Genomic DNA, 15,813 nt, shown 5'->3' with positions numbered 1-15,813 from the left:
TTCATGGGGATTCCCTGCCTGTTTCTATTGCTTCTTCTACGCCTTCGGAAGTTCCGGAGTATTTGTCTGATTATCAGGATGTCTTCAGTGAGTCTGAGTCCAGTGCACTGCCTCCTCATAGGGACTGTGACTGTGCTATAGATTTGATCCCAGGCAGTAAATTTCCTAAGGGAAGACTGTTTAATCTGTCGGTACCTGAACATACCGCTATGCGTTCATATATCAAGGAGTCTCTGGAGAAAGGACATATTCGTCCGTCTTCTTCCCCTCTTGGTGCGGGATTCTTTTTTGTGGCAAAAAAGGACGGATCTTTGAGACCGTGTATTGATTATCGGCTTTTAAATAAGATCACTGTCAAATTTCAGTATCCTTTACCGCTGTTGTCTGACTTGTTTGCCCGGATTAAGGCTGCCAAGTGGTTCACCAAGATAGACCTTCGTGGTGCGTACAACCTTGTGCGCATTAAGCAAGGTGATGAATGGAAAACCGCATTCAATACGCCCGAAGGTCATTTTGAGTACTTGGTGATGCCTTTTGGGCTCTCCAATGCGCCTTCAGTTTTTCAGTCCTTTATGCATGACATTTTCCGGAAGTATCTGGATAAATTTTTGATTGTTTATCTGGATGATATTTTGGTTTTTTCTGATAATTGGGATTCGCATGTGGAGCAGGTCAGGTTGGTCTTTAAAATTTTGCGTGAAAATTCTTTGTTTGTCAAGGGCTCAAAGTGTCTCTTTGGTGTACAGAAGGTTCCCTTTTTGGGGTTCATTTTTTCCCCTTCTGCTGTGGAGATGGACCCAGTCAAGGTCCGAGCTATTCTTGATTGGACTCAGCCCTCGTCAGTTAAGAGTCTTCAGAAGTTCTTGGGCTTCGCTAACTTCTACCGTCGTTTTATCGCTAATTTTTCTAGCATTGTGAAACCTTTGACGGATATGACCAAGAAGGGCTCCGATGTAGCTAACTGGGCTCCTGCTGCCGTGGAGGCTTTCCAGGAGTTGAAACGCCGGTTTACTTCGGCGCCTGTTTTGTGCCAGCCTGACGTCTCACTTCCCTTTCAGGTTGAGGTGGATGCTTCGGAGATTGGGGCAGGGGCCGTTTTGTCGCAGAGAGGCCCTGGTTGCTCTGTTATGAAACCTTGTGCCTTTTTCTCTAGGAAGTTTTCGCCTGCCGAGCGAAATTATGATGTGGGCAATCGGGAGTTGTTGGCCATGAAATGGGCATTTGAGGAGTGGCGTCATTGGCTCGAGGGTGCTAAGCATCGTGTGGTGGTCTTGACTGATCACAAAAATCTGATGTATCTCGAGTCTGCTAAACGCCTTAATCCGAGACAGGCCCGCTGGTCATTGTTTTTCTCCCGCTTTGATTTTGTTGTCTCGTATTTACCAGGTTCAAAGAATGTGAAGGCCGATGCTCTTTCTAGGAGCTTTGTGCCTGATGCTCCTGGAGTCGCGGATCCTGTTGGTATTCTTAAAGATGGAGTTATCTTGTCAGCTATTTCTCCGGATCTGCGACGTGTGTTGCAGAGATTTCAGGCTGATAGGCCTGAGTCTTGTCCACCTGACAGACTGTTTGTCCCGGATAAGTGGACCAGCAGAGTCATTTCCGAAGTTCATTCCTCGGTGTTGGCAGGTCACCCGGGAATTTTTGGCACCAGAGATCTGGTGGCCAGGTCCTTTTGGTGGCCTTCCTTGTCAAGGGATGTGCGGTCATTTGTGCAGTCCTGTGGGACTTGTGCTCGAGCTAAGCCTTGCTGTTCTCGTGCCAGCGGTTTGCTCTTGCCCTTGCCTGTCCCGAAGAGACCTTGGACACATATCTCCATGGATTTCATTTCTGATCTTCCGCTATCTCAGGGCATGTCCGTTATCTGGGTGATATGTGATCGCTTCTCCAAGATGGTCCATTTGGTTCCTTTGCCTAAGCTGCCTTCCTCTTCCGATCTGGTTCCTGTGTTTTTCCAGAACGTGGTTCGTTTGCACGGCATCCCTGAGAATATTGTGTCAGACAGAGGATCCCAGTTCGTTTCCAGGTTCTGGCGATCCTTTTGTAGTAGGATGGGCATTGATTTGTCGTTTTCGTCTGCTTTCCATCCTCAGACTAATGGACAGACGGAGCGAACCAATCAGACTTTGGAGGCTTATTTGAGGTGTTTTGTCTCTGCTGATCAGGACGATTGGGTGACATTCTTGCCGTTGGCTGAGTTTGCCCTTAATAATCGGGCTAGTTCCGCCACCTTGGTTTCGCCTTTTTTCTGCAACTCTGGTTTCCATCCTCGCTTTTCTTCGGGTCATGTGGAGCCTTCTGACTGTCCTGGGGTGGATTCTGTGGTGGATAGGTTGCAGCAGATCTGGAATCATGTGGTGGACAACTTGAAGTTGTCACAGGAGAAGGCTCAGCGCTTTGCCAACCGCCGCCGCGGTGTGGGTCCCCGACTACGCGTTGGGGATTTGGTATGGCTTTCTTCCCGCTTTGTTCCTATGAAGGTCTCCTCTCCCAAATTTAAACCTCGTTTTATTGGGCCTTACAAGATATTGGAAATCCTTAATCCTGTATCTTTTCGTCTGGATCTTCCTGTGTCGTTTGCTATTCACAATGTATTTCATAGGTCCTTGTTGCGGCGGTACATTGTGCCTGTAGTTCCTTCTGCTGAGCCTCCTGCTCCGGTGTTGGTTGAGGGCGAGTTGGAGTACGTGGTGGAGAAGATCTTGGATTCTCGCCTCTCCAGGCGGAGGCTTCAGTACCTGGTCAAGTGGAAGGGCTATGGTCAGGAGGATAATTCCTGGGTGGTCGCCTCTGATGTTCATGCGGCCGATTTAGTTCGTGCCTTTCATGCCGCTCATCCTGATCGCCCTGGTGGTCGTGGTGAGGGTTCGGTGACCCCTCACTAAGGGGGGGGTACTGTTGTGAATTTGCTTTTTGCTCCCTCTAGTGGTTACTAGTTTTTTGACTCTGGTTTTTCTGTCATTCCTTTTATCCGCACCTGGGTCGTTAGTTAGGGGTGTTGCTATATAGCTCCCTGGACCTTCAGTTCAATGCCTGGCAACGTAGTTATCAGAGCTAGTCTGCTGTGCTCTTGTCTACTGATCCTGGTTCCAGTTATATCAGCTAAGTCTGCCTTTTGCTTTTTGCTATTTGTTTTGGTTTTGTATTTTTGTCCAGCTTGTTCCAAATCTATATCCTGACCTTTGCTGGAAGCTCTAGGGGGCTGGTGTTCTCCCCCCGGACCGTTAGACGGTTCGGGGGTTCTTGAATTTCCAGTGTGGATTTTGATAGGGTTTTTGTTGACCATATAAGTTACCTTTCTTTATTCTGCTATCAGTAAGCGGGCCTCTCTGTGCTAAACCTGGTTCATTTCTGTGTTTGTCATTTCCTCTTACCTCACCGTCATTATTTGTGGGGGGCTTCTATCCAGCTTTGGGGTCCCCTTCTCTGGAGGCAAGAAAGGTCTTTGTTTTCCTCTACTAGGGGTAGCTAGATTCTCCGGCTGGCGCGTGTCATCTAGAATCAACGTAGGAATGATCCCCGGCTACTTCTAGTGTTGGCGTTAGGAGTAGATATATGGTCAACCCAGTTACCACTGCCCTATGAGCTGGATTTTTGTATTCTGCAGACTTCCACGTTCCTCTGAGACCCTCGCCATTGGGGTCATAACAAATCTTGAGCCTTTAATAAACAAACAAATCTCAGCTTGGAATAAGCTACATTTGTCGGTGGTGGGTAGAGTAAATCTACTTAAGATGGTGGTGATGGCACAGATTTTGTATATTTTGCATAACTCTCCGGTGTGGATCCCTCTGACCAGATTTCGTAAACTAAGATCATTATTTGGGGAATTGGTGTGGGGTGGGAAGAACCCTAGAATTAGGCAGGAGATACTGCAGCGACTTAAAGATGAAGGGGGACTTGCCCTGCCTAATCCCTGGTTATACTTTTTATCTGCGCAAAGCCAACATCTTAGGGGTTGGGGGGAAGGACTTGAGAAAGGTCAGGGACATAGTAGCCTGGTACATATTATTGGCAGGTGGCCCTTGGGTCAGGGTTTAGAAGCAGGCATATTTAAGAAGCTGGGAACTTGTTTTCACACCATAATTTTAATTCATAAGGTATGGCAGACGATTAAAGGTATAAGGGGGGTTGTGAAATTCACTGAGTTGTCGCCTATTTGGGATAACCTCTCTTTTCAAGAATTTAATCATATGGAAGGAATGGGAGAGTGGAGGGAAAAAGGCATTGGATTGATAGGTCAGTTGATTCACAGTGGGAATCTTAAATCTTTTGATACGCTGCAGCAGGAATTTCATTTCCCGGGCTTAAAGTTGTATCAATATAGACGGGTTCAGCACGCATTTCAGGCACAAAACAAAGAGAGGGTCTATAGTGATTCAGAAGGATCTAATGTTGGATTTTATATTAAATAACAACGGAACGAAAGGGGCAATATCCGAAGTATATGGCGATTTATTATATACCTTTCTAATGGATTACCCTATTAAGGCCAGAGGGAAATGGGAGGAGGAACTGGGGCAAATAGACGATGATAGGTGGGAGTCTATACTGGAATACATACCTAAGCTGTCGATGAGTGAACCTGGGAGACTGTCGCAACTATATGTGATAAATAGGGCCTACAGGACACCTGATATGTTGTTTAAAGCTGGGCTCAGAGGCGACTCTGGGTGCCCCAGGTGTTCCCAGTCTCAGGCTGGTATACTGCACATGATGTGGCTGTGTCCCAGATTGTTCGCATACTGGGTTGTCGTGCTGAACCGGATAGGGGTGATTTATGGGTGTTCGATTCCTAGGGATCCGGTGGTGTGTGTACTTGGGTACGTGGAGGAAATCATGACCGACGAAACTGCCAAAATGGCAATTGCTAGACTGTTGTTCATTGCGAGAAAGGTGATCGCAAGGTATTGGATCAGGGAGGAATCTCCTACTAGACGAGAGTTTATCGCACAAGCGAATCATATTGTCCAGCTCGAAAAAAGCATATATAATAAGAGGAATAAGATGGGAATTTTTCAAAAGCTGTGGCAGCCATGGCTGGATGGGAATAACTGAAGGGTGGTGGTAAAATGATGCTAATAATAAATATATATGTATTGTTTAATCTTTTCTTTCCAAGAGTATTGTATGGTTGGAGTTGGTAGTTAAGGGGGGAGGGGGGTGGGTGGGTTTGTTTCTTTTAAAATCAAAAAACACTGATGTACCTTGTTACTTGAATGGATATTGTTGTATATCTTTTGCACAATAAAAAATATTTGGTTAAAAAAAAATCTCTGGAGACTCTGGGAACTTGTAACCTTGAGATTGTTGATGTTGTTTAACAATTTTGGTTCTCAAGTCCTCAGGCAGTTCTCTTCTCCTCTTTCTCTTCACCATGCTTAGTGTGGCACACACAATGCAAAGATTTTGTTAACTTCTCCCCTTTTATCCAGTTTCAGGTGCGATTTTCATATTGCCCACGCCTGTTACTTGCCACAGGTGCGTTTAAATGAAAATCACTTGCTTGAAACAAAGCTGTTTACCCACACTTTTGGAAAGTTGCAACAATTTTGTCCTGCCCATTTTTGAGGTTGTGTGTGAAATTATGTCCAATTTGCCTTTATTTTTTTGTTTTTGTTTCAATAAACAAAACATGCGTAACTGTAATAATTTTCTGGGAGAAATACTGCATTTTATGGAACAATTTCAAGAGTGCCAACACTTTCGGACATGACTGTATATAAAATTATTTCAAGTCTGTTAATAAGCTTACTTTTTTACATATTAACAATAAAGTATGAACCTAATTTAAAAGTTTTATATTACGTACAGTATGACAATTTTTTGTATATACTGTATAAGATCATGAAAATTTTAATTTAAAAGTATAGTAAAAGTAATATATAGGAATACTAATGTTTAAGTGAAATGACAGGTCAAACTTTTGTACGCATAACTGAGGAAGCTGGGGATCCATATAGTGTATGAATTCCTTGAGGTAGGAAAGTGGTGTTTCTGAAACGCTGAAATTCTTGGCCTATCTCAGCATCTTCCCCATTAACAATGATGTTACGGCAGTCCAGGAGGTAGTACATGTTTATCCCCAGAGTGGTCGCCATGCTTTTGTGGCCACTCTTGATCATAACAATGTCTCTTTGTAATAAAAAGAACATCATCTTTGCATAATAAAAAATCATGCTGTACTGTAATTGTTTTTTTCAGGATCGCTACTATGGGCAATGGTGAGGGACTGCCATGGGGGCTAATGTAGCCCCCACTTATTACAATTTGTTCATGACAGAATTTAAGAAGTCCTTTGTACAACAGAGCCAGCTCTATGCAAAATTTTGTGCAATCTGGTTGCGGTACATAGATGACGTCTTTACAGTATTGACCAGTGACATGGAGTTGCTGGAACAAGTCTTGTTGTACTGTACTACAAGAAAACAACAGATAGAAAAATTTACCCTAGTACATTTGAAAATAGAACTTAGTTTCATGGACAAACTATTTTATGTGCAGAATGGTAAAATTACAAAAGTACCATTAGCAGGACTAGTAGAAGGTGGTTTGCTAACTAATGAAAACAATATTACGAATTATCATTTGGCACGAAAATACCTTGCTTACACCTACTGATAGGTATGTTAAGATACAACTTTTATTATATAAAATAAGACCATCTAATACTGGAATAAAAATGGTAACCAAATAGACCAATAATGAATGAGAAATCAATAATGGAAAGCACTTGCAAGTATAAATTACCACACCAACTGAATGATAAGACTAAGGGTACCGTTACACAAAACGATTTACCAGCGATCACGACCACCGATACGACCTGGCCGTGATCGTTGGTAAGTCGTTGTGTGGTCGCTGGAGAGCTGTCACACAGACAGCTCTCCAGCGACCAACGATGCCGAAGTCCCCGGGTAACCAGGGTAAACATCGGGTTACTAAGCGCAGGGCCGCGCTTAGTAACCCGATGTTTACCCTGGTTACCAGCGTAAACGTAAAATAAAAAAAACACATACTCACATTCCGGTGCCTGCGTCCGCTTCCCTGCACTCCTGCATCCTGTGTAAGCGCCGGCCAAAGCAGAGCGGTGACGTCACTGCTGTGCTCTGCTTTCACTTTACGGCCGGCGCTCACAGTCAGTGCAGGGAAGCAGACAGCCAGGGATCTGACGGACACCGGAATGTAAGTATGTACTGTTTTTTTTTTTTTACATTTACGATGGTAACCAGGGTAAACATCGGGTTACTAAGCGTGGCCCTGCGCTTAGTAACCCGATGTTTACCCTGGTTACAAGCGAACGCATCGTTGGATCGGTGTCACACACACCGATGCAGCGATGACAGCGGGAGATCCAGCGACGAAATAAAGTTTCAAACGATCTGCTACGACGTACGATTCTCAGCGGGTCCCTGATCGCCGCTGCGTGTCAGACACAGCGATATCGTATGGATATCGCTGGAACGTCACGAATCGTGCCATCGTAGCGATCAAAGTGCCAATGTGAGACGGTACCCTAAGTCACTGAAAAGTAAACACAAATGTCCAATAGTATATACTATCTCTTTAGAAGAGTATAAGCACAATTTAAAAACAAACATAAAATGGTGCCTCTGAAAAGGTACATGGTATGACGGTGAGTAGTAACATATCATATGAATATTAAAAAATAGTAGTGATTATTTGGGGAATCTAAATGGTAACAGTGTAGATATTGCCATCCATAATAGGATATATGCCATCCTGATATATATGTGACATATTAGTATGGTTCAATATGTAAGATAAATAATCATCGTATTACCTATAAGAGAAGATTTAATTGCACCCAACACTAAAGCCCATCCTCATGTGCCTCCACCCTGACGCGCATTTCGCTCCTGCTTCTTCTGGTGGAGTGTGGTTTTCTTGAAAAAGGTGTCGGTTTGACTTTGAAACCTGTTCACAATAAACCATTTTTATCCAACCTTGGTCTACAGATCTGGTCTTTGACATTCCAGCAGCGCAGAACAAATCCATTTCTTCTGGTATACTATAACTGGCTTGCTGTCTCAGGAGATACACACTATTGGCTGTAATAATTAGCCAACCAGCTAAAACATCAGTTCTATATATTATATTAAATTATACCCCCTCACTCCTCCTGATATGTTTCATCACTTCTGCGGTGTCATCAAAGGACTATGCTGTGAATCGCCAGTACATAGTGGCTTATTTCTTCATCCTTCCCATAAGGCATGTTCCAATAGTGCTACTTCTCAACTCCATTACATCCTCCTGTATACATTGACGTTCAGTGGCAGCCAATCAATTTTCCTCCATTTGCGGAGGCTAGCCTTATGACGTCTCTAACCACCCATCATGGTTTACCACCAGCCCTGCTCTATACGTGATGAACTTGTCAGGGTCAACATGGCAGGCAACACTATTGCACGAAGATTTCTATCACAACCAAAATATGCACATTTCCATATTTGTTCTGCTGTAACTATACTTGCAAGTTAGGGTGGATAAAAATCAATGTTTTTTTTTAAAAAAATCAAAAAAATCTTTTTTTGATTTAAATCGGATTTTTTTTATTTAAATCGGATTTTTTTCAATAAACTGCTTTTTGAGGAAAATATTTTACCATCCAAAGGTTCTTCCATCATGAGATAAAGCTGAGTTGTTTAACTCAGTAGAATAAAGGCTGTATATGTGTAACATTCACAATGCCATGCTCTTCCAGAGGTTTCTGTATTTCTGTAGGATTAGTGGGCAGTTTCTCTCCTATATTATCACAGACGCTCGCTTTACTTACGCAGTTCTCAAAACTGAATTTGACTCCGCAGAGGTCCCAGCCTCTTCTTCACAGCAAAAATGTTACAACATGAACAGAGTTGAGAAAAAGACCTTAATCCTATTGTTCTACAAACCTATGAATACAGAATCAACCCCTTCAGTGCCAAGTCCAAGAAGTTAGACAATATGTTTCTGATTGTTTGGAGTGGAATAGATCTGCACAACACAAGAAGAATGTGAATCTAAGTGTGAGGAGGAGGAAGGGCAAGCAGACAAGAAAATGAAAGTGAAACTTTGAGCACAATACTGCAGCATAGCCACAGACAGATAAGTCTGGATCTGTTTGTGTGTACAATCTGAGGTTTATTACATTCTTATAATGGCAGCAGGCCGTAAAAGAGACCCAGTTTGGGAATATTTTAATGAAGCTCCTTCGCCTATCGGTAAGGCAGGCATGCATGCAAAATGCAAACGATGCAACAAAGAGATGCAAGGCCTGGTGGCGCGAATGAGGCAACATCATGATGAAGATGACCAAAGAAACACTTCTGAACAGGCAGGATCTTCAGGTTGGTAAACATTTTTATTGAATCCTATTTCTAAAGACTGAACTGTCGTGTGTGAGAAAAATTATATTTCTTATTATTACTGCATGTTACTGTCATTTGGTACAGTTATGAAGAAAAACAAATATTCCTTTTGGGGCAGGGATGTGTTGTGTACAATAAGCAGAAATTGTATAAACAATAAAATAACAGCATTGACTTTTTTTTGTTTAGGGGAATTCATGGATTCTGGAAACTATCCACCTCCAAGATCACCATCATCCTGTTCTACAGTTTCAGAGTTATCCATCCAGGATAGTGCTTCATTAGCAGCAGCATCATCATCAGACACCCACAGCCACATATCACCATCACCCAAAAGGAAGAAAAAACCTTTACCTCCTGGAACCACCATAGATAGGTTTGTGATAAGAACTAGCAGATTAGAAAAAGAGTTGATTGATGAAAAAATTGCCCAGTTTATTTATGCAACAAACTCTTCTTTCCGTCTGAGAACCCACATTTCATTAATATGGTTCAGTCACTGAGACCAGGATACAGTCCACCCAGCAGAGCTGATGTTGCAGGGAAACTGCTGGATCAAGTGTATGACAGAGAAATGGAGCAATGTGCAACAGCTCTGGAGGGTAAAATTGTTAACCTAAGTAGTGATGTGTGGAGTAATGTCCACAATGATCCTATTGTATGTGCTTGTATAACAACAGAAGAAGGTAAAGTCTTCCTTGCACGAACAACTGATACGTCAGGAAATGCACACACAGCAGAATACTTACAAGAAGTGGCAGTAAAAGCTATAACGACATGTGAACAAAAATTCAAATGTCTAATACGCAGTTTGGTCACTGACAATGCTGCAAACGTATCCAAGATGAGAAGAGATTTAGAAGAGCAGGGAGGGAATACAAAGCTGCTAATAACATATGGTTGCAGTGCTCATTTGCTGCACCTCTTAGCCAAAGACTTAAGTGTTCCAGAAATAAAGGCTAATGTTGTTGAAATTGCTAAATACTTCCATAATAATCATTTTGCTGCAGCAGCTCTGAAAAGGATGGGTGGAACCAAGCTAACGCTCCCACAAGATGTTAGATGGAACTCTGTGGTGGACTGTTTTGAGCAGTATATCAAAAACTGGCCTATTCTGATGACACTTTGTGAAGAAAATCGAGATAAAATAGATGGCACTGTCACGGCCAAAATCCTCAACATTGGGCTTAAGAGAAATGTTGAACATATGCTGAGCTTCCTGAAACCCATCTCTCAAGCTTTAAACAAAATACAGAAAAATAGCTGTTTTATTGCGGATGCTGTTGAAATTTGGAAGGAACTGAGTGAACACTTGAAAACAGAACTACACATGGACAGAATTAAATTACAAGCAGTAAACAAACGAATGGGACAAGCACTGACTCCAGCTCATTTTTTGGCAAATATTGTCAATATCCAATATCAGGGTCAAAACCTAAGTGCTGAGGAAGAGGAGTTAGCTATGACATGGGTATCCAGCAATCATCCATCTTTAATGCCAACTATAATAAACTTCAGAGCTAAGGGGGAACCATTCAAGAAATATATGTTTGCTGAAGATATTTTAAGGAAGGTCACACCAGTAAACTGGTGGAAGTCACTTAAGCGCTTGGATTTAGAGACTGTTCAAGTAATGATTTCACTTTTAACAGCAGTAGCTTCTTCTGCAGGCGTTGAAAGAATATTCTCTTCCTTTGGACTCATTCATTCTAAATTGAGAAATCGGTTGGGACCCAATAAAGCAGGAAAGCTTGTTTTTCTTTTCCAGATTATGAATAGGAACAAAGAAGAAGATGATGATGAAGATGACGACAAGTGAGCTACAGAGGACAGCAGGGACAGTAGTATTTAAGTTTTTCATGTGTCGGCTGGGCTGACAGTCTAAGTTTCTTAAAATATATATATATTTTGTTTAGCCAAATTAGTTAACAAACATGGATGTTTGTTTAAGCAAATAACTTATGCTGTAATGTTGTTATTGTTTCAGTTGAATAAATCTATTTAAATTGTTATTAAGGTCAGGATTATTTTTCTCCTTCCTAAGTACAACAGAACAGTGGTGTCCAAATATGAATGATTAACCCATTAAACTGGGGAGAAAAAAGTAATATAAAAAGTGATTCTAAAAATCTTCATCTACTTGCATGTTAAAGTAGCAAGAACTAGTTTAGGTAGAAACTTTGATTTAAATCACTGATTTAAATCAAGCCTTACTGACTAGTGATTTAAATCGTGATTTAAATCGTGATTTAAATCAGTTAGATTTAAATCAAATCCACCCTACTTGCAACACTGCTTTTATCCTATATGTACCTACTTGCCCATGTGAGCTTTCTTATGTTGATGAAAACACACAAACATAAGTCTACTAGTAGATCCCCCAAAAATGGACCTACCTGTCCTGGAGCATTTCACAGGTGCAATACCGCCTGAATGACAGGGCCGGGTACGGTGACAACCCATACCACGTGGCCCCCCACGCTCAGCTTATTACTTTCAATAAAACTGTCATAAAGAAAAACTTTTTGTATTGTTGTTTATAGCAACTAATACCGTAACTAAAACTTTACCAGGACAACCAATCACAGTACTGCTTTCACTTTACCAGGGCAACCAATTGCAGCACAGCTTTCATTTTACCACAGCTGCTTCTGCACAACAATCATAGTTCTAACGAGGTCTTGACTTTTACCCCATAAATTTCTATCACAATATAAAATTCACAATCTGATCCTATAATGCAACGAGTTCTTGAGTTTTATCCCATATCCTGCTCCATATGAGGTGTATGCTATCAGGAACAATAGATATAGTTATGGTCGAAAGTGTTGACATCACTGAAATTGTTCCAGAAAATGAAATATTTCTTCCTCCCAGAAAATTATTACAAATTACCCATGTTTTGTTATACATGTTCCTTTCTTTCTTGTGTATTGGAATAACACAAAAAACAGAGAAAAGGTAAATTGGACATAATATCACACAAAACGCCAAAAATAGGCTGGACAAAATTGTTTGCACCTTTCCAAAAATGTGGGTAAACAACTTTGTTTCAAGCATGTGAAATATAGAAATCACACCGGAACCCAGATAAAAAAGGGGAGAAGTTGCACTGTGTGCCAAACAATGGAGAACAGAAAGAGGAGAAGAGGACTGTCTGAGGACTTGAGAAATAAAATTGTTGATAGAAATCAACAATCTGAAGGTTACAAGTCCATTTCCAGAGATCTTGATGCTCCTTTGTCTTCGGTGAACAATATAAAATCAAGAAGTTTACAGCCCATGGCACTGTAGCTAATCTCCCTGGACATGGACAGCAAAGAAAAATTTATGACAGATTGCAATGCAGGATAGTCAGGATGTTGGATAAACAGCCACAAGAAATTCAAGTTGTCCTGCAGGTTTAGGGGGCATCAGTGTCAGTGCGAACTATCCGTCGACCTTTGAATAAAATGAAACGCTATGGCAGGAGACCCACGAGAACCTCACTGGTGACACAGAGATATTAGCAAGCTAGACTATAGTTTGCCAAAATTGTATGAAAGTAAGCCAAAATCCTTCTGGGAAAGTGTCTTGTTGATAGATGAGACCAGTATAGAGCTTTTTTGTAAAGCACTGTGGAGAGGTCTTAAAATTACTGTTGGGAGAAGGCTGCTTCAAATATGAGAGACTTGGAGCAGTTTGCAAAAGAAGAGTGGTCCAAAATTCCAGTTGTAAGAAGCTTGTTCATGGTTATAGAAGCAATTGATTGCAGTTATTTATTTCAAATGGTGTGCAACCAAATATTAAGTTGAGGGTGACAAAAATTATGTCCTGCCCATTTTGGGGGTTTTGTGTGAAATTATGTCCAATTTACATTCCCCCCTCTCAGTTTTTTTTTGCCTTATTACAATACACACAAAGGCAATTATTGGGGAGAAATACTTCATTTTCGGGAACAATTTCAAGGATGCCAGCACTTTCGACCATGGCTGTATAAGAAATTACCTTTACTTTACCCTTTTGAGATCTGGTGATATAATTTTTTTGCTATTTATATGCTTGATAGGAGCATTTAATTTGTTAAACAGCGATCTGAGCTAGCTCTAGTTGCTGCTGTTATAGGCAGGTGTTGGCTGCAAAACACAGCTACTGAACCCACTCTATGACAGCAGCTTGTGACCTGTGATGAAAATATAAGTCTCAGGTAGCTAAAGGGGATTGTCCAGTGAAAACTAGAAAACTAATTATCACGTATCTTCGAGATAGGTGATAAACTGCTGATCAGTGGCAGTCCCATTGCTTGGAGCTTGCACGGATTGTCAGGTCCGGAATTTTTAATCAATTTTGGAACAAATAGCCAGACATCACAAAGAATCAAAAAGATATGACTTGCTTACTTTGGACACATCAAACGAAGAGAGCAATCACTGGAGAAGGACATTATGGCCTGAAGACTAGAAGGCATAAGGCGAAGAGGAAGGTCAACAACCTGACGGCTTGATACATTAAAGATAATGGCGGAGAGCTTCCTGGTGGACCCATCTGGGCTTGCACAAGATACATTTTCCTAGTCCTACAAAGTGTTCATCCATCAAGTCGCCATGGCTTGAGATCGTTAAATAAATAAACACATATTGCAATCTGTGACCACTGATCCATTCACTCTCTATGGGGCGAGTAGAAAAAGCCAAGGACAGCGCTCGGTAGCCAAATAGTGAATGAATGGAGCACATGCCGCACCTTTTTAATGGGGATAAAAGATCCCCATTTTGCCAATCAGTGTCGGTTCCAGTGGTCGGACCTCTACCAGTCCACAAATTCACCAATCATATGGATATGTAATAACTTGCTTTCACAGGACAATCCTTTAAAGAGCTTACCACAATTACATTGCAAATGACATTTTTCCAGATTTCCGACAATAGAGACGTGACATTTCCATTCCCTGTAATTTCCACCCTAGAGAGAAAGCGTCATCTGTCCCCAAACCAGAGCGCCCTCCCCTGTATACATGAGCACAGCCAGCGATCTATTACTGTACATATACACATGGCAGAGCTGGGGGCACTATCTCCGGGAATGGAGGGGTTACTGCCCCCTGCCCCCGCCCAGTAATGGGGAATCTCCAGCACCTACCTCCACCTGCAGAGCTGCACACCACATATATGGCTGTTCTGTGCACACAGGACCTGGGATGAGGTCACAGGAGGGGAGGAGTCAGGGTTCACATGATCAGGGGCCTCAGTGTATGTAGGACTGTATGGTGCTGGTTGTCATGGTGCTGGATGAGAGGAAGTTTATGTGTGGAGCGTGTCTTTGCCAGTATGATGGGTATGGAGTGGAGACGAGTGTGTGCGGTTCAGAGCCAGGCGATAATGGTGTGTGTGGAGTTGTGTTGATTGTACAAAGTGTGCATAGTGCAGTGGTGCCTTGTGTGTGTACAACTTGTGTGGAGCAGAGCCGTGTGCTTGTACGTTGTGAGCGGCGCGATTACGACGTGTGGGTAAGAGCCGTGTGCTTGTATGATGTGAGTGGCATGATTACGACGTGTGTGGGGAAGAGACCCCTGTGCTTGTACGACGTGAGTGGCGTGATTACGACGTGTGTGGTGAAGAGCTGTGTGCTTGTACGACATATACTGCAAGTAAGATGTGTATGGAATGACTCCATGTGTGGAGCAGAGCCATGTGCTAGTACGATGTGAGTGGCGCAATTACGACGTGTGGGTAAGAGCCGTGTGCTTCTATGACGTGAGCGGCGCAATTACGACATGTGGGTAAGAGCCGTGTGTTTGTATGACATGAGCGGTGTGATTACGACGTGTGGGGAACAGCCGTGTGCGTGTACGACGTGAGTGGCGTGATTACGACGTTTGTGGGGAAGAGCTGTGTGCTTGTACGACATATACTGCAAGTAAGATGTGTATGGAATAAATCCATGTGTGGAGCAGAGCCATGTGCTTGTACGACGTGAGCGGTGCAATTACGACGTGTGTGGGGAAGAGCCGTGTGCGTGTACGATGTGAGCGGCGCAATTACGACGTGTGTGGGGAAGAGCCGTGTGCGTGTACGATGTGAGCGGCGCAATTACGACGTGTGTGGGGAAGAGCCGTGTGCGTGTACGACGTGAGCGGCGTGATTATGATGTGTGTGGAGCAGAGCTGTGCAAGTACGTGTATGGATTGGTGTTACGTATACTACATGTGGAGAGCGGAGCTGTGTTGCTTGTAAGACGTGTGTGGAGCCAAGTGTGTACAGTATATGATGCATAAGGAGCCATGTGTGTGTATCTCACTTATATCACGCTGTTATATATGGGATAATGTAAGTTAAAGGTGTTTTCCCATGAACAAAGTACATTTTAATCAATAGATCTTGGAATAATAATCAGTTCCACAATTGGATGTGTTAGATAAAAATGTTCCTTGGCCGAGATAATCTAAGAGATGTGCCCCTGCTCT

General features: G+C 42.5%; 1 protein-coding gene across 3 annotated transcripts in view; it reads right to left on the bottom strand.

Annotated features, from left to right (window-relative positions):
• The window catches only part of LOC143767460 (uncharacterized), a 164,258-nt gene extending 149,725 nt beyond the window's left edge, over positions 1 to 14,533 (bottom strand). For 2 of the 3 annotated variants that reach the window (XM_077255813.1, XM_077255814.1), the window contains exon 1: positions 14,490 to 14,526. In XM_077255813.1, coding sequence (XP_077111928.1) covers positions 14,490 to 14,516 — 27 coding nt within the window. In that variant the 5' untranslated portion in view covers positions 14,517 to 14,526. Of the gene's footprint in view, positions 1 to 7,804; positions 7,939 to 14,489 lie in introns of all 3 variants that reach the window. The other variant, XM_077255815.1, reaches the window with a different exon arrangement.
• Positions 14,534 to 15,813: the final 1,280 nt, after the last annotated feature.

The sequence above is a fragment of the Ranitomeya variabilis genome, chromosome 4, assembly GCF_051348905.1.
Source record: "Ranitomeya variabilis isolate aRanVar5 chromosome 4, aRanVar5.hap1, whole genome shotgun sequence".
Taxonomy (NCBI): domain Eukaryota; kingdom Metazoa; phylum Chordata; class Amphibia; order Anura; family Dendrobatidae; genus Ranitomeya; species Ranitomeya variabilis.
Note: the sequence above shows the minus strand (reverse complement) of the source record. Positions and strands in the feature narration are given on the sequence as shown.